General features: G+C 42.5%; 1 protein-coding gene across 1 annotated transcript; it reads right to left on the bottom strand.

Annotated features, from left to right (window-relative positions):
- Nucleotides 1-3,306: 3,306 nt before the first annotated feature.
- On the bottom strand, nucleotides 3,307-22,785 carry wnt9a (wingless-type MMTV integration site family, member 9A; the record flags this gene model as incomplete). The annotated part of the gene is given in 5 exon segments (XM_079284487.1): nucleotides 3,307-7,629; nucleotides 9,805-10,067; nucleotides 10,165-10,424; nucleotides 22,580-22,740; nucleotides 22,744-22,785. Coding segments are annotated over 5 exon segments (1,284 nt in total). The 3' UTR covers nucleotides 3,307-7,071.
- Between the last annotated feature and the right edge of the window lie 380 nt (nucleotides 22,786-23,165).

Raw genomic sequence — 23,165 nt, 5'->3', positions numbered from 1 at the left:
AAGTGCAGAGACTACAGCAGTTCACTTCCAGTAAAAAAAAAATAATCATAAAAAAAACACTGATAGTTTTAACAGTGCATGTATCACAAGACATATTCAAGATATATTACACTTGAATGTTCCTCCTGGAGCTTAATCATTTGAGCAGCCTGCCCTGTAATCTTAACTGAAATGATTATTGAGTTATTATTGCTGTTTCCCAAGGAGTATATCAATGAAATGTGTCTCTCTGTCACTAACAGTGCCGGAAAGCTTTTCACTCAACTTGACTGACAGTCTGCAAGCTGATTCAAACAAAGTCATCCTTGTTTGAAAAGCAGATTCTCACCACCAGATATATATATATATATATATTTATATATATATATATATATATATATATACAGTACACTATGTATTTTTCCTCAGTGCACTGCATTTCCTTAACTCGCTCCTGTTCTGAGAGATGCTGAGCTCACATGTTTTTCCAGGCACGAGGGACAAGCGGCAGCTTTGACAGGTACTTAACAACAATCAAAAACAGTTATAAACAGGGTAAGCTATTGGGCAGGGCGCAGGAAGGAGGCGAGGAAGGCGCATACCCTTCAGACCCCTATCACACTTTCCAGAGAGGAACTCGCTTTTTCCCAATACGCTGAGAAAAAAAAAAAAAATCATAAATCTGTGAGACCTGCGGCATGAGCTAAGGTGTTTTCATAGTGCTCGGCACATGTGTTTTACCCAGTGAGACGTGGAGGAGCTCATGCTTGGATTCTCATTAATTACCCTCAAGTCTTACATTTTTGTTAAAACCTCATTGTTTTGTTTTTTCGAGGACTCGACACTGAATTCAAATGAAACTGTCACTTTAAAAAGAAAAAGATTCTTTCTCATGAAAAGTTTGAATTCACAGCCAACACAATGCACCTTTACTCAGCTCAGTGTATTCAGAGGCCTGCTGCCCCAGATGAAAAAATGTGTTCATCTTAAAGTTAAATGCATCAATCTGGTGCACTTTGAGTGCAAAATGAAGAGGCTAGATTTCATGAAAAACTTTGGGCTATTGTAAACAACGTTGTGTGATTCTAGATATGATGACGTGGCAAAAAGTCACAACCATATCCTCAAACTTCTGAGCGTAATACCTGGTGTAGTTTTAAAGTGCAGCCTAAAATTATAATTTATAAGCTTATTTATGAAAGAGCCTCTAGCTGACACACAACGCAGACGCAGGTGCATTATCATCCATCCCATACAGGAGAAGAGCGGTATCGGTCTTCTCCTCTTGCTCGTGGCAAGAAAGCAAATAAGCATAATTCAAAAAAAGGCCTGTCCGGTTGTCTTTTCTTTCAGCCACTAGTTTATACATTACTGACTCCGCGTATTCAGCGATGCATTTAATGCCATGAAGTCTGCATCCAGTCACATGATCCAACACAACGAGGCCACAATCAGCGCCCCTCAGCAAATCCTCAACAAGGCAGCACACATACATCCTGTGCAGTGGGGTGATGCTGCAATCACAAATCCTCTGCCACTTTCAGCAGTTCAGGAACTATCTCACTATCCACTCTCTCTCGGCTTGACAGCCATGTGCGTGTCCGAGCAGACCGGGAGGATGAGGGTGAGAATGGGAGGTAGTTAAGAGGAGGTGGGGGGCGGGGGGGGGGGGGAGGCCATGCTTGCTTGATTTTTTTCCACTATGTGCTTTAGTTGCACCCACTTCCTTCATGGTAACAGCTGTCAAAACGTTGTCGGATTACAGCACACCGCAAAGTTACAGCTCATATTAGAGCCTGGTACAGGACAGGAAGTCAGGAGGAGTCCAGCAAGCGGGGTCCATTAAAGCCTCTCAGTTTCTCAGAGCCAAGCAGCCAGGACCCAGGGGAGGAATAGCTAACACCAAGAGGGTGCTACTCCTGTGCTGCTAATTTAGGTACACGTGTCAGGGATATCGAGGGCTTTTCCACTGATGTTTTAGGTATTAGAACAGATGTACTCCGTAATTGTGTGTTGTTTTCCCAAACCGGACGTTCCTATTCACAGCCTGGGATCACAAAGCCCCTGCTCTCTTGGATTACTCCAGCGTCAGGGTTTGTAAGATGAGGCAACAAGATATTTGCAAGATTGTTGGGAGAGAAAACTCCCTGAAATCTCCGCTCATCTGCTGAGGGAATAGGGCCTGTTGAAATAATATCAGTTCAGCAGGGTAATTCTCCGGCACATACGTACGTCCGAACGCTGTAAACCCAAAACAGAAATGTTTATATCTTGCGCTAATGAGTTTCATAGTAACTTCGTTTGACATTGAAGTAAAAACATCACTGCCATGGTTGTATGACAGAGGCCTTGATAATCAGTTTACACTAAATCAATATACAATGTCACAGCAAAGTGAGGGTGATCCTGCATGGAACTGTGAAAATCCAACAAGTCTGTATTAGATTCCAGATAAGACTTAACCACAACAATGACGTCTGATTGCATAGAAGGAAAGTCTCTGTTCTTCTATCAAAAGGTGGGCCGCAGACTTTTTCCTCGCCAGTCCAACCCTTAGTGACAGTAGGTTGGGGGTTTTTTTTGTGCCTGTTTTTGGCTGCAGAAAATGTATGAATGATAACCAGTCCACAAAGGTTTATATTCTGTACACTGCATTTCAAGTGTTTTAAGTGTAAAACAATCTCAACTCAAGGTCCACTTACGTGTTTGTTCAGGCACTTCAGGTTATATCACTTTTAAGTCAACATGGAATATGTATGTTTCCATACACTGGGCATACTAAACTTGCTTATGAGGGCCATGTGATGCAATCAAAAGCTCCAGAATAAGCCGGTAAGGATCCTCCTGTGTGGTGATGTGAATGTATTTGTTAAAGCCTGGGAGTTGTTGCATGTATACTCTTCATTTGTGCGGCGATTTGCATGACTTCACAATATGCATCAGCAGGGCTGCACCGAGAAAAGTACTGATAATTTAGTCATGAGCTAAAAAATATTCATCACACTTACTCGAGCCACATACATTTGTCTTGATATTGTTGTATTGTCAGATTAACAGACTAAAATGCCAAATGGTGTTACATCTATACAGATATAAAACTGACAAAAGTAGCAAAACCTTAAATTTGAGAAGGGGCTATATGACAAGTGATTCAAACAACCATTTAATAAAAAAATATATATGGTGTTCCATTACAAACTATTTTAAAATCACCAGTAAGACAATTATATACATGTATAATCATATCATACACCATTAATTTATAGCAATCAGCTGATTTAAAGTAAATTCTCAAAGCGCAACTGAAGAATGAAACCACACATGAAATAATTTAAAAATTCATTTATTATTTCAGATTTTTTTCGCCTTTGTTATACAAAGATGTTAAATAACTTAAATACATTCTTACCAGTCATTTGTGATCTGTTTATACCTACAAGCTATACACATGAGGTAGAGGAAAAATAATTTAGGGTTCCCATAAGACATGAATACGTGAACATGGACAAAGCTTTGCTGGTGTAGTATCATCACAAAGGGCAATACATGGTTGATGTGTTTTTTTCTTTGTTTTACAAGCGCAGCACAAATCCTAACAAAAAGTACATGTACATGTAAAGTGATCCAAAGGTGAGTACGAACTAGTCTACGCTGATGCAATCATGTGTTTATACTGCATCGTATGGAGATACCGTTACAAAGTCTTTTCACAAAAATAGTCGATTATACAAACGGATCAAATCCTGTCGATGATGACTGTGATTTTGTTTGAATACTCTGAAAAAACGTGTCTTGATCGTGCGCATGAATGAAAGACAGCTGAAGGTGAGTCGATTCTAAATTTGTTAGGATTTGTTAGTGCTTAGATAACCGAGAATGATGCGATACGACATGAAATATGCTTAAAGTATACACTGCTTCTCGAAGCCTCCACCCCAAAAAAGGAACAAACACCCTAAAGAAAAACAAGAGTAAAAAATACAGGATATAAAATCAATTTAGACTTTGACGTTATTTACACTAAACACATGCTCATAATATATTTAAAAATAATTTATCTTTTAATTTTTTTTTCTACAAAACAGAATTTTGTACATGATCCACTGACGGCTAAACAGTGCAGAGTTCTGGATTTGAGAATATGGACGACTGTGACATCTAAAAACCAATTGGCTGCTGCGTCACGCTCCTCTCTCGGGAGACATTTTTAGGTCTATGTACAATCTATAAACAAACAAAAAAATGCCCTCTGCGTGCATTTGGTATTCCTGTCATGCCTGATTTGAATCTGCTCAATGGTAGAGAACCTCAGCATGTTTGGGCCAAGGAGAGTGTGTGTGGTGAATGCACACACACACGAAAGTTGTGGGAAGCTGGCATTCATGCTTCAGGTCTCCGCATAGCCATTATGGTTTCCGTGTTGCGTGCAAAGTTCTATGTATATGTTTGGACCAGTTTTTATTTGGCATGCCTCCTCATATCAAAATGCTAGGAATTCATCTCCTCCGGACAAATAAGCCATGCGAGGCTCTCTACCTAAAGCATGATACTGCTGTCGAGGACGGCGCTTTCATTTCAAATCTGGTGATAATCATCTTTACAGACTAAAACCATCTGTTAAAAGGTAAGAGCCACTGCTAAGGATGGTTGGCAATGGCGCTGCATCGCTGATTACAATCTGTAACCATCTTGTTACAGCAGCTGTGTGCCGTTTCCACAAACGTCTCAGCTGAACATTCCTAATGCTACCAATTTCTGTTACAGTTGCTTGTGAGAGTTGAACATGTGCCTCACTTTTGTCTCTATACCACAGGAGAAGAAACCGTGAATATTTACTTTTTATTTTTTATTTTTTTTAAAGAAACAAAAATCTGAACTGCACTGCATCTATAAATACAGATCTTAAAATACTTTAAAGGGCTTTTGGGCTTCAGTGCGTGAATGGTGCTATAATACAAAGCTGGGTCCCTCACTCAGTAGTTAATTCACACCCATCTAAAACAAGTCATAACTTATAGTATATAACATAATGTTCCCAGAGGCTAAGTGCTGAGAATGACATAATATTGTCTGCATTGTTTGTGTGTTCAGAGACATTTCTCATCAAATTCAACCTTTGATTTCATTGTGTCTTAAAGCAACATTTTAGATTGACAAGTACGCTTATTCACTTTCTTGCTGATAATTCGATGAGAAGATCACCACGACTCTCATATATGTCAAATAAATATGAAACAAGCAACCAGTTAGCTTAGCCTAGCATAGAGACAGGAAACAGGTAACAAAATCGGCCTACCAGCATCCCTAAAGTTCACCGATTAGCATGTTATATTTTAGGTTTCCAGTCTTTATGATGAACGGACCTTAACGACTGTAGCCTTAAACATGAGAGCAGTATCAGTAATCTAACTCAAGGAAGTGAATAAGAGTATTTCCCAAAACATCAAACTGTTCCTTTTAAACCGTCACTGTAGTTGCATGGCAGGGTTCAGTATGCCGCATAGTGTCAACGATCTGAAAAAGCAAATCAACCCAAGTATTATAACAATTTCACTGACGTCTGAATGAAGAGACCTGATTTGCAAAACCCCAATATTTGCATTTAGACATCAATTTGCCGAACATTACACAAATGTTAGTCGCATAAAATCTGTATACATTAGCTGTGAGACTCGCGTATTCGTCTTTACTCGAGCAATTCTGCAGACACGTCAAGTTAGGTTTCCGTCTCAGTTGCCCAACACTGTACATGTCTGCACGTGTTGAATAGGGCTCAATCAAATCGTGGCTGCTGAAGAGGAAAGAAGGATGTGAAATGGTAGGGGGGCTACATTCCTCCAGTTCGCCACAGTTTTCTTTACAACTTCAAAAGTATTCAAACTTAAACAAACATAAAAAGATTTCAGCTCTGCAGAGCTCAAAAGAATTGTCTGACGCGAGGCACACGTGGACCGTTTGCTGGTGATCACCTGTTGCGATGATGTTGGCCGTCATAAAAAGGCCACTGTCATCTCCACTTGGATATCACTCGTCTTTGCACTATTTCTCTCCTATTTAATCCAAATAGTTCTAGTGGTTTAAGTTATTCCCTGAACACTGGTTCGCTCAAGGCCGAGAATAGCCTAAACTGACTGGTTTAGTTATTTTCTGTTAATGCATTTACTAACAGCTTCATATTATATTAATACCAAAAAAAACACAACTTTTTCTCCCCGTGAAGGAGTAGTCCCAAAGGATCTATAAATTATCCACAGCAAGACGACGGACGCAAGTGTGCTGCTTTCCAAAGGGCCTTGTCAACATGAATCAAGAAGAAAAACGAGCGCGAGCACACAAACAACAAAACATTTGTGTGGTTAGTGGTTTGTTTTAACATAGTTAGATAAGTGGCTTGTATAATATCATTACAATATAACTGAATTTATTTATATACATATGCAAACACACAATGTGTGCGAGTGTAAATATGTGCGTGTAAAGTAAATCTTACACCCTGTCTTTTCTTTTTTTTTTTTTTTTTTAAAGCAGTCTCTGAATATGGTTTTCATTGCCATACAAGTCGTCATTCGAACCCCCCCTCGCGATCTATCACGTGCTCACAAAAAAACACAAAGAATGACCAACACACACACACACACACACACACACCATTCTTCTTTGACCCCAGAATCCAGTCTGACGGTGTTCCTGTCCATGTGTTTGATCCTCATTAGCTGGACGCTAATCTCAGATTTTTTTGTAAAAAGATGACATAGGATTGTTCTTTAAATGGGAAAATAAAAGCTTCTCTCTTCAAGGCAAAGTTGTGATTTATAAAAAAGAAGCTTGAGATGTTTTCCCAGTTGTCTGAGATGGGGTTTTTTTTTAATCTGCAAACCCCAGACACGGGGGGCCACAGGACCTCTGAAGCCCAACCCACAGAAATCCCTCAAAGTGCTTATTGCTTCTCCATCGGCTCGCTCCTCTTTTGTTTGCAGAACACCGTTCCGACAGTGGAAGCAGAACCTTGTTTGGGAACAAAACAGCCACTCCCCTTCAACACCACCATCTTTCACTTGCTCCACTGATCGTAGGGGCCGACAGGTCACTGGTTTACCCTTTGCAGGTGTAGACCTCCTCTCTCTGTGTGCACTGCTTGCATTCGACGTAGCAGCACCAGCGCACCTGGCACTGGCAGGGCCGGGTCACTTCCCTGCTTTGAGTGTTATGGCCTCGCCCGCAGCAGATGGCGTCGCAGTTCTTGTCCTTGTAGCACTTACGGGCCGCCGTGCCTGACGAGTACTTGCTGGGTCGACAGAAACTGGGCGAATCCTCGATGTGGAGCAAGTCCATAGTGCGAGGGATCTGATCGTTCAGGCCGGGCTGCTGCTGCTGTTGCTGTTGCTGCTGCTGCTGCTGCTGCTGCTGTTGCTGCTGCTGCTGCTGCTGCTGCTGCTGTAGTTGCTGCTGCTGGCTCCGGCCCGTGGAGATCTCTCCCTCTCCCGTGGCCTCATTGGTGGAGCTGCCGACCTTAATGGAGGTCTCGTAGCGCTGCTTCAGCTGCTTGCCGATCTCGTGGAAGGGCTGGAGCTGCCTCCAGCAGGTCTGGACAGTGCAGGAGCCGGAGACGCCGTGGCATTTGCAAGTGGTCTCCACTCCGGCCTTGATTACCTGGTTCAGAGACAATGAAATACTGTTAACTGCCACGTCATATTGAAGGAATGTGATGAAAGCTATGTCATTTAATGAGCCTTTGTTTGGTAAGCAGCATTTCAAAGAGCCAAATTACCCAAAATATGCTCACAATTAGACGCTGAGGGTGGAGCGCAGTGGTTTGAGAGGAATGTAAAGACACCACAGCAAATTAGTAAATTGACTGGTCTCTTTGATACCACAATAAAAGGGGAAAAACAATGGCTTCACATATTGCATGTGAACTATAATTAACATCATTGAGAAGGAGAACAATATTGCACTTTGTCTAAGTCTGCGAAAAGAAGAGCAAAAGCATATTAGCTGGTGGGAAGATTTTTTCATGATAACCACAGATTTTGATTAAACGACATAACTGTTATCACGATGAGTGCAGGAAAGATATTGCTACGAACAGACGATCCTATTCAGACTTTGTAAATAAGAGACTGGGCGATGCTGGGCGCTATTCCTCTCAATGCGTTTACTAAACCTAGAGTTGATGAACCCAATCTTCTAGTGTGGTAATTATGTCCTTGACTTATTATCCAGATAATAAGTCATGCAAACTGTTGGAGGGAGAAAGAATAGTTAAGACGGTCTGGATATAAAATCGTAGAATTGCAAGTGAAACATGGAGATCGTCAGCAAAAGTGACCACGAACGCGTTATTTTATTGCTACTTGACCTTTTCGCAGTCAGCCAAAGTTTACTTCAGCGTCAACCACAAAGTAAAAGCAGTGTGTGTGCGAAAATCAATGACAATAACACATTGTCCTGGAGTTTGGACAGCACCTACAGTTCTTTTCTCAGACTGTGAAAGAGATCGGGGAACAGGAAGCGCATATTCATCACACCAGCAGGTCAAGAAAATTTTGATAGGTCAGCTTTTAAATGTCGGGGGGGATGCAAAGGCTAGCACATTCCAGCTCCGTCCTCCGTGTGGGAATTCATCCCGAACAACTGCGGTTTACCTCACTACATGTGAAAAATCACCAAAAAAAAAAAAAGAAAAAGAAAAAAAAAGAAGAGCAAAAACAATGTTGTAAATCTTTTATCACAAATGAAATCTCCTGTGACATTGGATTGCGGAGAGCCAAGCTGAAAAGGAAGAGCCTGCATTGGTCTTTTGGGAGAGTTTTGTGTCTGCGAACATTTGGGAAGTGTGCTTCTGCTATAATTCATTTTGAAAGCAAGATGAAAATGGCGACAGAGTGAGAAAAGCCGAGTGAAGGAAACGCATTCCAGACATTAAGTTTGCTTCGGCCTGACAGATTAAGACCATTCCATCTTTTTATTTTACTATTAAAAACACTTCCAAGATGAAGAACCAATATTTGCTAACCACAAACAGTCATTGAATTGTGCCGGAGCACAAACGTGAGATGATGCCTATCTAATCTGGGAGAGAAAAGCAAATATTGACTAATGAGCACTTTTATATTTCCCCAAATGTACAGTGGCAATTACTTTAGGTTTTTTTCCAGGTTTTTTGGAGATACATGATACTCTACGCTATTTATTTCAGTAATTTCAAGCTACCAAAATGCCCCATGAATAACTATCAAAGTCCTTTTGCGGCCGTATTCAATTCCACTTTGGTCATTCTAACCATATATTTGGACAGTGTGTTGTGTTTTGGACAGCAGTCATGTACCAGCGCTGTAATGTTTAAACTGCAGCATTTCAAGGCAAAACCAAAGATATGGTCGAACAGTAAATCCGGGATAAGGCGCAATGACTTGGCACTTCACGCTGCCGTTTGTCTATATCTATATTTGCACAGCACTCAGCCTGTATTATATTATCACAGTTTTCCCACCGTTTCACTGATTCAAGAGAGCAGCCAACATTTCTGTTTGAATACTGTCTGTGACTCCAAATGAACTCTGACCTCATTCATTCGTGATGAGTGTGTCCTGGTTGGCCTCATGGGTGTTATGAGTGACCCCTTTTCAGATTAAACAAAAACATTGACCCATTGAGGATATTCAAATATCTATTAGAGCAGCTTCAAGTGAAAGTTATGTCCGAAATTTGTCATAACTGTTTTCACAGGCTGAGTAGTACTTCCCATTGTTATTATCAAAATGACTTTGAGTAATATCAGTCAAGCACCCCATTAATAAACCATCGCCATCTTCTCCCTCTTACCTTCATGCCCACATTTGTGTTGTGCATGTCCACACGTGCACGCAGGTCCTTGTTGGAGCGCTTGCCCAGGAAGTCCTTGACAAACTTGTTTGCGTATTTGAGGTTGTCTCCGCAGCCTCCCCACTGCCACGCCTTGCGGTTCTCCAGGTCCGGGGCCTCGTCGCACGTGCAGCGCTCCATGCGTCCCGCACTGCAAGCCTTGGCCATCGCGTGGGTCAGGCCGGCCGAGGAGATGGCATACAAGAAGGCCGTCTCTTTAAATCCTGGAAAAAGCACATTGAAAAGTGACAAATGAGATAATGCTTGTTTGCCGCTATATTAATGATCTGGATATATTGCTTCTTTGATACAAAAACAAACCTCTCTTGAGAATGTTGGCTCGGTGGCGCCCCTCTAAGGTGCAGTTCCACCTCTCAAAGCGGAATTGGTACTGGCATTCTAGGGCGCTCATGGTGATGGCCTCTCTCAGGGTCTCCGCCACGCCCGGGTCTCGTCGACACATCCTGCGCTGCTTCTTTTCCAGTTTCAGCCGGTCGCACAGCTTGTAGTGGGCCCTGCCCACGTTCTCCTCCGGTAGAGAGTTCAGTGGCAGGATAGACAACGGTTCATTACCTGTCAACCTAGACGGAAAGATCACACACGCACTCAGGTCAGTTAAAGACACTGCACAGAGAGTGGATTCATCTTGATAAAAGGCTCCAATAAAGCGCAGGATGCCGACCTTCCTGGACAAACAATAACTTGCAAAGATATACTACATAAACAGCACAGGAAGCACAGCTGGGGCATATAATGCTCAAAAGTGTGGTTAATGTTCAAATGAATTCAGCTGTTCAGTGGTTAATGTTCAGGGGAATTCAACATTTGCTGGAGATTGAGATCAACCTCCAGCACAGGCGTGTCTGTATATAGAGCAAATTCTCTGCAGAGGTGGAAGAGTTCTTTCTTTTCATAAGAAGTTCCCGACACCGTTTTGTCCCCGTTTTTTAGACCTCACACGCGAATAAAGTCACAGCACCGGCAGCTCACGAGGATTTCAGATGTCATTCTAATTTGTAGAAGTAATAAAGAGCTCAACTGGTATGGGGACATGTTTTAAACAATGGCATGCAGTGAATTTGATAGTCATACCACATGCATGTGAAACAGTAGCCAGCAGAGACTTTGTTTAATATTTATATCATATCCTGAGGGGGGGGGGGGGGGGGGGGTGTCACTCACAGCAGCGTTGTACATTTAAACATGATCACACAGCAGGATTTACACTCTCATTATAGAAGCCCTGTAACAAAAGTCCGGCATTCAGGACCTTAAAGCTGCGATCCATCTGAAATACAAGCAGAAGCTTCGGTTCTAAACACGGTATGGAGAACATGTGGTAGACTTGCACTCCTTTCGTCGGTTTATTTAAGGGAAGCGTATATAAAACACACAAAGCGAGGACTGCCACATAGCTGGCAAAACCGACGACCAGCGTTCTGAGGTTGTGATGGGGAGAGCAGAGCATTACTTTCATAAACACACACAGGGGACATGACTGTCAGCCTGTGACCATTTTGGTCACACCAACTGACAGGATTGGCACCGTGGTTGTTCATTATGTGGAATTTCTGGCCTCCTTTACACCCTTAAAGTGAAACTGAAGAATAACTGGATTTACAGAACTCACAAAAGCACAAGTCGTCTGGCCAACATGCCGTCGGGGATGGACATGGGACACTTTAAAGACACTTTTGTGCACCGATTGACACCTCGCCCAATGATGCACGAATAAAAAGCGGGACTCCAACTTCTTGCTTTCAAGTAGAAAGTGGTACATTGTCTTTGTAAAAACTGACCCTAAACAAGGATTGAAGAACCAAGTTTTGCAACTGAATATCATAACGGATACAGTCCTTAACATGCATCACAGCATTATTAAATCAGGAATAATGACGTGTTGTCCATCGCCTTCTTGCATGTAAAAAGTGTACATACAGCCAAACAAAATAAAAGAAGTCCAACTATAAGACTGTGAAGAGTAACCGCAGCAAATGGGAAACACATTGCTGTAAAAGAAATGACTGTAGTATTTTCGTGAAGGTGCAGAGCACCTGCAGGATGTCTGCACTGGTTTCGTCAATCGAGCAGAAGTGTTGATCGGTGATCTTCATTACCGGTACTTACATTTTTGACTTCATTACTGTTTTTCAGAGAAGATTCTGTCACCACTCATATTCACTCCAGCCTCTAGCAGAAGGTCACAGGAGTTCTTCAACACGACATTTGTTTTAATAGGTCCAATAACTGACTGAAATGTTTCCCCTCGAGTCTGAGTTTCATACCAATGGACCTAATAGTTCACACATGCGATATACGATATTGTCTTTACGATGCAGTCACGTTCGTGGTTGAAAATCCGAGCAGTCAAATCTAAAAGGAGGCATCAGGATTTGCTTTCAGATTGGGTCAAATGGTTTCCCTTTTTACAAAGTGTGTTTGCCTTTCCTTAACTTGTCTGACAGCTACGGATTCTCAAATGGAAACCTGGCAAGCTGGGTCTTGACGGAGATTGCTCTCGCAACACACTTGGAGAGTAAAGAAATGCATGGTTTGAGATGTACCGAGCGAAGCATACACAACGCAGGAGGACTGTCTCGCTGGGAATAACATCTTCCTCTTATTTGTCTCATGTTTTGTTGGAGCGCACTATGCTAACAATGCCAAGGAAACATATTCAAGGTGCCAAAACAAACATATCCAGCTAACCCGGTATGTTACCTATGACTGACAACCGTTCCATTTCTATGGCAAGCAGTCAGGGAATGAAAGATCCCTGAAGTACGTTTGAAAAAAAACAATGGGGAATTAAAAATCATGTGAATTCAAGACATGTTTTATACTGACACCACACCAGGAAGCAGTTTACTGCTGCACATGCCTGCAACTTAAAAGATAAGCAAATATGCATTGGAATTTGTGCAATATATGGATATGGCTTAGCAAAGAGCTCCAACCGACAAATGTCGGTCTGAATTTACTCAATATCAATAACATGACGTGCACATTCCTCGGAAAGGCACGAATAGTAACATGCATCAGCGTCAGATCTTTCCAAAGGGCCACATGTCTGCCAAAACAAGAGACCATTAGAGTGACAGGCCTCAACTGTCTGTGTGACGGCTGGCTGTCTGAGACAAAAAGATGGTGTGAGCGGAGCTGGAGGGAAGCCAAAGATGACTTGACACTGATCTCAGCGCTACCGTCTCTGCGGCTTTTTTTTTTTTTTTTTTTTTTTTTACACACAAAGGCATATTTCTAGCTCGTTACAAAGACAGCCGGGAGGCAAAGTGTGGAGGGGAGAAACACTTTACGCCTCCAGAGGAGAAGCTACTGGCCGGGGCTCGCTCTTGTGTGCGTTTCCACTCTGTGGCAGAACAGAAAATAGTCAAATAGTGTCACAGATGTAAACGGATTCCATTTTTTCTGTCTGTCGATCATCTTTTACTGGATGCACTTTTTTTGACATTTGAAGAATGAACTCATTCAACTTACTTAGAGGAAAAGAGAAACAGCTCAGTGGCTAAATCAGAAAAATTCATCACAAATCTGTAAAACACTTTTAGGAAGAAAAATTGTAAAAACAAAACATGTCATCTCAACTCAGTTATTCTATAACATATTGAAAAAACACTTCCAAATGATGCACCATTAAGGGTTTTTAAATTGTAACCAATGGCATTATTAAGGGATGATAATAATCGACTAAAGCTTTATAGATCCGTTATAAAGTGTTAATAACAACAAGTTATTGTTGTCAAACAACAAGCAAAAGGCTGATTTGGATCAATTTATCAACAAATCATTACTAAATGAATTGCTAACATTTTAATTTGAATAAACATTTTAATAAAGCTTAAGATTACAACTTATAAAAGCTATATAAAGGGTTGCCTGAGAAGGTAGTGACGAATGTGGAATACAGTTGCTTATCACGACACGTATTTAAAGAGTAGGTGTAGCTCAGGGACCCGCACAGCATCTCCGCAACATTGCATATGAAAGTAAGAACATGGAACTGTGTTTTCACATCATGGACCATTTTTCTATAGGTGTTTTTGTTTGAGGCGTTGGCACAGCAACACCAATTACACATGGAATACAACACCAACATATAAAAGTCATTATTATCCAACGTGAGGTGGGATTCTTGCTGATGTTTGCTCAGCTTTGCTTTTTCCATTCACACACTTGCCTCTACAGACTCCTCGCAGACATCACCGACCAACTCTCATGCTGCTCCTCCTCCACTGTCTTTCACTCGGTAACACCGGAGTTTGTTTAGTCCTGTCTCTCTACCTGTCCTCACCTCCCACCGCCCGTGACATTTACTTTATATACATTTTCCAATGCAGCGGGTTAAGTGAAAGCGGCTCGTTTCACACCACGGAGCCTCAGAGTCGATGGAAATCATTGACTAGCACTAAGCTTCGCCATCGTCACTCCCTCTCTGGCTTTACATTACAGGCCTGGACCCTCTGCTGGTAATTCAGCTCATTCGTCACTGGTTTGGTCTGTGAATAAATAAATAGTTAAGGAGGTGTAATAATACCTAAACTCTTAGATAGTGGCAAACGTTATTTTTTCTCTTACCTTAACTTTCTTGGCCAAATTAATTTGCTTGCTCTGTGTGTAGGCTACAAACACACACAGCTTTGTAACTGCTGGTGTTATTCAAATACTCCATATGTAAACAAAGGCGGCTACGTCCATGTGGTATAGATTAAACTCAGGAGGCTAAAGCAAAACAGCAAACTTTACAAATATCAGATGCTAAAACAATTCGTCCAACAATCAAACTGGTTACAGCTGTTAAAGATGTGAACTGTTGCTGCTCTGTTTTATATCGTTGTAAAGTCAGCATCTTTGGGCTTTGGACTGTCGTTCGGACAAAGAATATCAAGTTTTTCCACATTTTATAAAGATATCCCAACCTAAAAAGTAAATGACAGTTAATTAGTCATAAACGAGATAATATATCAGCCAATCTTAGCTTACCACAGGTACATTATCACAAGAAACTGAAGCACAGAAATGTCTGAGGTCATTTTGAAACGGTGTCACCATTACCTCTGTTGTCCAACAGAGAATACCGAGTTTATTATTCAAATGTAAATAAAAAAAACATGGAATCCTTAGCAAAGCTGTTTTACTGTTATGCCTTAAAAAATGATTATTGGCCAACATATCATAGCTTTTTTATTTTTAATGTCAACTCATAAGTTCAGTGTCGGTCGGGCTGTGGTTGCTGTCCTGTTTAGAGCAGAGATTTGTGTAACTTCTGCAGACATTCACGTTTCGTCATACCAATACTTACAATAATGTCAAGATCAATAGATTTAAAAAAGATAGGCTTCAACTGCTGAAAACACCACATGTTACCAAAGCAAACGTTTTTCTGGTACAGTATTGTTTTTCAAATTTGGAGATAAGCTATTGTTTGTTTATCATCTTCACTCCTCAAATAGTTGCTGGCTATGTTTGGTCATCATATAACGTTACACATGTGTGCATGTGCACATGCATACAGGCACTTACTATCTTAAGTCAACACCGACAAGAGTCAGTCGTGGCTGAACGCGCCCAGGCAGAAAAAGCACAAAAGCCACAGCTTCTCCATCAGCCTGGACTTGCAGGTTGTGTGGTCTGGTGTCTCCTACATCACAGCTTACCCCCCCTCCTCCTCCTCCATCTTCCCTTTTTCCAAACTTCCCCTATTCCCACTGGTCAATTACTCTAAACGAATGCCAATCATTCCGTCCAGCTGTTGGCTCAAAACAAAGCCTCCTGTAGACAAAACCACCGCTGTCTCAGAACGTAACCTACACAAGACAATGACGGCCATGAACATGAGTCTTGGAACAGTTCAGCTGTCATGAAGACAAACTCACCATGCTCACCTGATAGCAATGTGTACGTTTTTTTCTTAGAAATCAAACATTGACTTTCTGTAGGAATTTAAACCCGCCAGTGCTGATCTCCTTTTCTCTCGTTCACTTTTTCCTCCATGCCGTGTTTAAAATGCTCCATTTTTGGGGGGGGGGGGGGGGGGAGTGTGTTCTTTTCTCAGAAATGTTGGATGAACTTCAGACCACCCTGCCCAAGTCCCATCTGGTGTATCACGCCAGGCCATGCCAGAGGTTGTAGGAATGCGAGTTTGTGTGGTGTTTTCCCTCTGGCCCACTCTAACTATAGCTGACAGTGTGCTCCACAGCTTAAACGTGAATAATTGAAGAAACCATGAATCAGTGTCGAATGACTCTCTGGTACAGGGAGTCTCCAGGCTATTGTCCGCCTCAAAAACGTTTATAAGAGACAAAATCCTGCATTGAACTCCGATATCTTCTCCCCAACAGCCACAGTGACACGGCTCTTTTCCCCGAGTCACTAAAGCCAGAAATAGGGGAAAGAGTAAACGATTCCGTATGAAGCTAAGATAAGATCAGTCACTGGTTGAAAGCACTGGGTATTGTGACTACTCCTAACAAGCTGTGGCTGACACAGTACAGTAACATGACAAAACGACTTTGAAAGCAAAGTGGTACTGGCCTGGGACTTAGCAAGTCATTGTTAGTTGAGTAATGAGCCTTTCTGCATTGTGGGGATGTCATGCGCCGTCTACCAGCACCACCATTTCCAATGCGAGAGGGGAAAGTCCGCTATCTTGTATGACGTAACAGGATATGACCCAATGTTATATCATGTGCTGTCCCTTCTGGTCATTTATAATCAACATAGGCTGCATCAGCCTACTCCCACTAATTGGCTGATTGGGTCGAGTTCATGTGCATGTATCCTTTTGATATTTTAAATGTGAATGACACGATGCATGAGGCATATTTTCTTTTAAATTAAGTCAATATATTCTCACTCAGCTTTTCCCGCATAAAAATATTCTTTCTTTCAATTCGTAAAAAAAAGAAATAAAAAGGGGGGGGGGGAAGTCACTGTTCAGCACTAATTTTTTAATCTGTGAATTGCGAGCACTACCAGCTGAGAAGTAAGACTACAGAACCTGGGTTTGGGAATGGGAGTGTGGGGCATGGTAAGAGGTTTAACTGCTATGTGAGAACTCAAGGCTTCTAAGGTCAGCAGCTCAGTTATAGTCACTGTGTGACTGGCACAGATTGGGCATGCAGCAGTGTCCGCATGACTCCCCTGTTCTAGCCTACACCATGGCACAGAGCAGCGCTGTACCAGCGCACCAAACACGTTCAGGCACACATACTGTTCTCGGCTCGCACTGAGTCGCACATGCAGACACAAGACCCAGACTATGGTAATTTGGTGAGTGAGCAAAACAGACTAAAAGTGTGCAGAGACTGGAGGTCTCCGGTTTGTTCATTCCTGTTACACTGGGCAAAAGCACTCCTGTGAACAAACAAAGCGTAAAACCGCAAAATTCAAAACAAAACAATCACTCATGCCTCAGTAACTACAAGTGGCTAAGTTCATTCACGGTTATTTACTCTTATTACTGAAAGATATGGGTTTTTTCCTGAAAGTCCTGCAGAACCCAGATGCAAAAAAGATTTTTTTTTTTTTTATCTGCAAAATTTAAGCTTGTGTACTGACAGTCATTTCGAAGTTAAAGACGGAAAGTGTTGTTAATTGGCCTCTCTTGGCCAATATTCCCCAGTAGCAGAGTTTCTGTGCATGTACACACAGCTCATTTATCGCCTGGAGGGAAAATGTTTGACTCTTGACATTTGACTGATGATTAAAGCAGCAGCAACCAGTTGAAAGTCATGCAAATGGGCCAGTTTCAATGAGAAACAAAAGTACTTCCAAGGTTAATCGCAGCGTAGATCATCTGCCATGCCTAGGCCCATTCATGTCAGTGTACTTCTGACTGTGTCCATTATCAAACTAATACTCAGGCTTTATGGATAAATATGCCTTTTGAGGCCAACCTTAGTCTATATAATAACACCCATTTGGCAAACACACACACGTTTGAGTGAAGTATCTCAGTGCATGTCAGGTCAGGCTTCTATAGGATTGTGTTTACGCAAGATGAACGTCCTGATTAAGTGCAGTAAAAGTCTAACCCTGCAGTTTCTGAGGTATGGTCAACTTCCTTTCATCCTTTATGAAATTATTCATCTTTGCAGGTGCATGATATTCAAAAGCAGGATTTTATTTCGGCTGCTGCAGAAAGCCACGTTTTGAACTGACAACATTGACTAAAAGCAACAGAGTTAGACATGAGAAACGTTATTCTCTAGAAGGCCAAAGCCTTAAGTGAGGGTTTGTCAATCTGCTAATCTTGGCACACATGTGAAGTGCCATGTCTCTTATATCCCCACAAACCAGGCAGCGAAAACGCCTGTGGTCAAGGATGGAAAACACAGGACATAGCGGTCGCACTAACTAGCATCATCTCATCAATGCCTGACCACTAAAAGTATCTTGAGCCTATATTCGTTTTCCTGTTTTGCAAATTGCCCATGTCCCTCCAGCTCCATCTGCAAAGATCATCATGCATTACCAACAAGAGTTTCCTTCAACGGGAGTTTCCTTCCCATATCTTCTGACTACCCACCAATGAAGTGCACAGCTGACTGGTGGGACAGTCCTTTTAAAATCGAATATGTCTTGGCTGCGGTCTGCTCGGCATGCTGAGGACACCAGAACTGAACATTTTTAAGATGTGAGAAAGCCAAACACATTTCAAAAGCCTTACCAAACCATGTAATCTTCAAAGATATTCATGGGAACCATGTTATTATACAGTACGAGCCCCATAACAACCCACTACAAATACCACTGAAACTTATTCAGGTGTGTACCGCTCTGTATTTCAAACAGTAACGCTGTGCATTACTTAGTTTAGAGAAGACATCATATTCTGTGCAAAGGGGATTGTTTGCTCTGTAAGCTGAAGTTGAAAGAAACTTCGAACGTGTCATGCAGGTCGACCACAACTAAGCATACGTAGAAGTATTTTTGTTTCCTGAATTTTTTTTTTTTTTACACAGACTTGGCTGCCCTTTGCATTTGATGTTTTCATATTTCATTTCCCACTCTCCTACTGTTACTCAAAAAAGGTTACAAAGTGCTGATTGAGGACCATCCAGCGCTCTCGGACGGCGCTGCACCACCCTGTGGCATCCACAGACGTAGCAGGCCTTTCCACGGGGTCGTTGTAGAGCAGAGCACCCAAAGCTAAGCATGGCTTAGCTCAAATCCTGACGTATCAAACAGAAATATAAAGAAAACAAAGCTCTCTCTTTTCAGAGGCCATGCGGTCCGTTATCTAAGCCTCCAGGTTTGCGTGATCTCACCACGCTGCACGGTCGCAGCGTCAATGCTGAGAGAATCCTATCTTCTTGGCTCACAGTAAAGTGATACCCTTTGAGGTGTGGCTATAGCCACAGGATATCCTATGAAGTTGGGAAATACCTCTATCAACGGTGCTCCCCACCCTGCTGCACGTCAGGGCTAATCAGTCCATAAGGCCTGGTAATGAGACGCCCGCCACCACTGTCTGCCAGGCATCGCCAGCCTGAGCCCGCACTAACTGCACTGCTCCTAATGAGTGGTAATCACCCAGCAGCTCCCCGCAAACCGCTGCAGGGATGCCGGCACGCACATGAGGCAGGCGAACCAGAAGACGGGAAGGGAGACAGACGAGGGAACCAAAGGAAATGTTTACAAGGAGCCGCTTAAAAAACAACTTGTAATATTTCTGCCCGGCGCTAAAGAAATGAGGCTACTTTCAACTTTAAAACGCTGCTGTTCGACACACACCAGGAACTAATTCAGCACAGTGATAAAACCTTTTACAGCTGCAAACTGAAAAATCCTTTCTCCTCAGTAAATTTACACACATCCCATTTGTTATCCTGTTGTTTTTGGCATTCTGCCTCACTTAATGGAGCGCTGAAAACAATACTTCCATCTGAAAGGGCATCAGGAACAAACTGGCGATGGATTCTTTGAGGATGATTAGAAAGCAAGTAACAGCAACCACTATATGTGCTTCTTCCGGATGCTGCGGTGCCTCTGTGATTGGTAAATCCCAGCAGCGTTACTGTGGGCAGCCTTCCTGTATATGTCGCACATGAACTCAATAAAAACAAACTCTTGACTCAGTGTTAGGACTCTCATTCAGACTACAGAATGACATGCCTTTCACCAAAACTCAAATTTAAACCGACAGTCGTCTCGGGCAGCCCTCGGAGCCCCGACGGGGTCAACTGAGCAAACACTTCCCTCTCCGACAGTTTACACAACATTCTCATCAAGGTGCCATAACCTATTAAGTCAAGTAACGAAAGCTCGGCAAATGATAACGGATTTAGCAGAACCAGCACCTGCCACAACAGGCTGGGGGGAAGAAAATGAGTGCTCACATTCTTGTGGCAAAGGATGACAATTTAAGCGAGTGCTCGACTACGCCAGGAATCCCACCCCACCCTCAGCCGCGCAGACTATGAGCAGGAGAGATTGTGTTTATGTTACACTTACGATCCACCGCACTCTGGAAATTGGGTACGCAACATTGACCCTCTATTTTGAGTAAATCAGTACTCAAGAGGCCCGAGGATGCCTCGTGCTCATGGAATATATATTTGAACCGGTTTGCGCGAGTGTGGCCCACAGTTGAAGCCCAGCAGGACTGTGCCGGAGTGTCACCGGTGTCGAGTTTCTGAGAAGTTGGCCGCGGGGCAGTCACATTTTGTATCGGTGTCACCTGTGCAGGCTCTTTCACTATGTTTCATGTTCCTCAGCTGCAGGGCTAAATCATTCACTGACACTCATTCATATTCCATCCTCACCGGGCCGCGGAACAATAAGTCTGGAGTATCGCAATACCACATGTCTCGCTGCGCTACACAGGCCACAGATAGAGAACAGACTGACAGAGGGAATTGAAAACAAATGCTCACTGAATGAGTAAATACGCATTACCATTAGGACCATTAAGGCCGATGTGAGTGCCAATTTGGCACGTCAGCCTTAATACATGCTGCCTGCCAAGGGCGACACTGCTACAGGGAGGGAGACAGAAACAGAGAGCAGGGTTACATTTGTCCTTCCAGTGCAACTTTGGAATTGAAACCAAAGACAGAGACAGCGAATGTACTCGATGTGTGCATGTGCATTACGGATGATGACATTTTACTGAGAAGGGCTGAGATATTTCCATCATACAGAGCTATTACAGGTGCCGTGCAGCATGTTTACATCACTCAGATGAGAACACTTCGGTGCAACACCCAAGACGACAACATTTACCCAGACGAGAAAATCTGTGTTAATCACAACAATCAAGTTAATTCAGACAGTTTGACATCGAGAAAATGATTCAGTACTCCCAAAATTGCTTATCCTTTTATGTTTGTGTAAGATTGTATACCACCATACCTTATCAAGGAGAAGGTAGATCCCACTTCAACAGGTCTAACACACGAGTCTAACACAAGACACTTCCTGTCCTCTCTTGCAGATTCACCACCACAGTTCTCAGATCAACTAACATTCCTGGATCCTGCACATACACCCATACCTGCCATACGTTTGACTGTGCCGGAAAGGTTTTAAGTGTCATCACTTCACAGCCTATACCGGTCTTTAAGAATAAAAAAAAACTTCTTCAGTTCCAGGTGAAACATGACTGCCCTTCCACCTGACCTCATTTGAACAACCTTGGCCTCCCTGCAGGGTAAATGTTGTTCTGTAACGGAGACAGAAGAAAAAACTAAAAGTGCAGGTCATGCCAGTAGGCAAACTAGAGTTCAGTGCATTAGTATAGGCACTCTAAAGTGGAGGTCATAGTGGGCTACACCTAAAATCCAAGGCGTTCCCTGGGAACGACTTACTTTGAAATGTACACCGTTGTGCTCTTTTTAAATGAAACATCATTGTGTACATGACATGATTCCTGAAACGCTCAATTGTTCTGATTAATTTCCCAACACGTGTTCCAAGTGTGTTTTAAAGTTGATTGAGGCAGCAGAAAATCGAAAGAAAAAAAAAGAAAACTGCTCGAGTTGTGTGATGTTTATGCTGGATGGGGGAATTTTCTGTGCAAGCTGAGCAGACGTTTCGGCCACCAGATTGCTTTATTGTTACCAGCTGTGGAGTCTGAGGCATATATGCACTCACCTTTCGCTCCGCCGCTGTTTTCAGAGTCGACCAAGAATATGATTTTATAAGGGTTTCAGCAAAATAATCACGCGACCGCTACCTGCCATTCAAACGTGCCCAGGGTTACTTTACAGCGGGCGCTGGCTCAATTGTCAGGGAAAGAATGGGGTGAACTCTCCCCGGCCAACATTACTCCGCGGCTGCGTATAACGACCTATAATAGATGCTGTGTTTATGGGCTTGCTAAGATACTCGCTGACCGTGCTTGTCACACTTAATTTCTTTCTTTCTTTCTTTCTTTCTTTCTTTCTTTTTTTTAATTGTCAGCAGCTTCAGCGAGGCCAAATCATGTGCAGACAACCTGCCGCAGCCACCAGCTGCGAGGCCGCTGAGCGCTGCGCAACGTACCGCGGCCAAATGACACCTCACTGACCCGCAGACATCAGTGCAATCAAAACAACTGGTACTACGAATCCAAGTAGAATTCGATTACTTTTGTTGAAGTCTCGCTAAATAAACTTGTGTTTAAAGAAAAGTTTTCAGTGAGTTCGAAAGAGAAAAAAAAAAGTTGCTACCTGATTTGTAATTCAGGAACCAATCAAATCAATGAAAGCAGCATCATGGACAAATCTGTTCTTACCCGAAATATGCTGCGGTTGGTCCAGGCAAGTTGAGAAGATACACTATAACTGTAAACGTTAACCATCCCAGGAGTAGGTGTCCATCCAGCATTTTGCTGCGGCTCCAGGGCAGATCATTTCGTTTCTCCTGAGTAGCTGTGTAAAATCCCTTGTTGAAAGTTCAACACTTCTTATACAGAGAGGAGCTGCGCTGCGCTCCTCCCATCAGCAGAGAGAGAGAGAGAGAGGGAGAGGGAGAGAGAGAGAATAATATGGCAATGCATACAGAGAGCCGAATTGATTCACAATTTTCTCTCAGGTCTGAGACAGATAAATCTGTCTCAGTTGTCTTCATTTATACGATTGGAATGACAGTTTCTCCTCTGTGGGCGTTTTAAGCACCATACCGTCAGTGTTTGTGCAGACTGAGGTCACTCTGAGCTGGCCTGTATATGATCAAATACTTGTTTACCACCACTCAGTGACAGTTTATTTCCAGAATGGCAAACCCTGAATTTGTATGATCCAGCAGAAGCAGGATACAATGTATACTAGCACATGCACTGAACTGTATCAAAGTCCCTGTTGGCTAAAAAATTCAAATTT

The sequence above is a fragment of the Melanostigma gelatinosum genome (assembly GCF_949748355.1).
Source record: "Melanostigma gelatinosum genome assembly, chromosome: 15".
Taxonomy (NCBI): domain Eukaryota; kingdom Metazoa; phylum Chordata; class Actinopteri; order Perciformes; family Zoarcidae; genus Melanostigma; species Melanostigma gelatinosum.
This window is presented reverse-complemented; position numbering and strand designations above follow the sequence as displayed.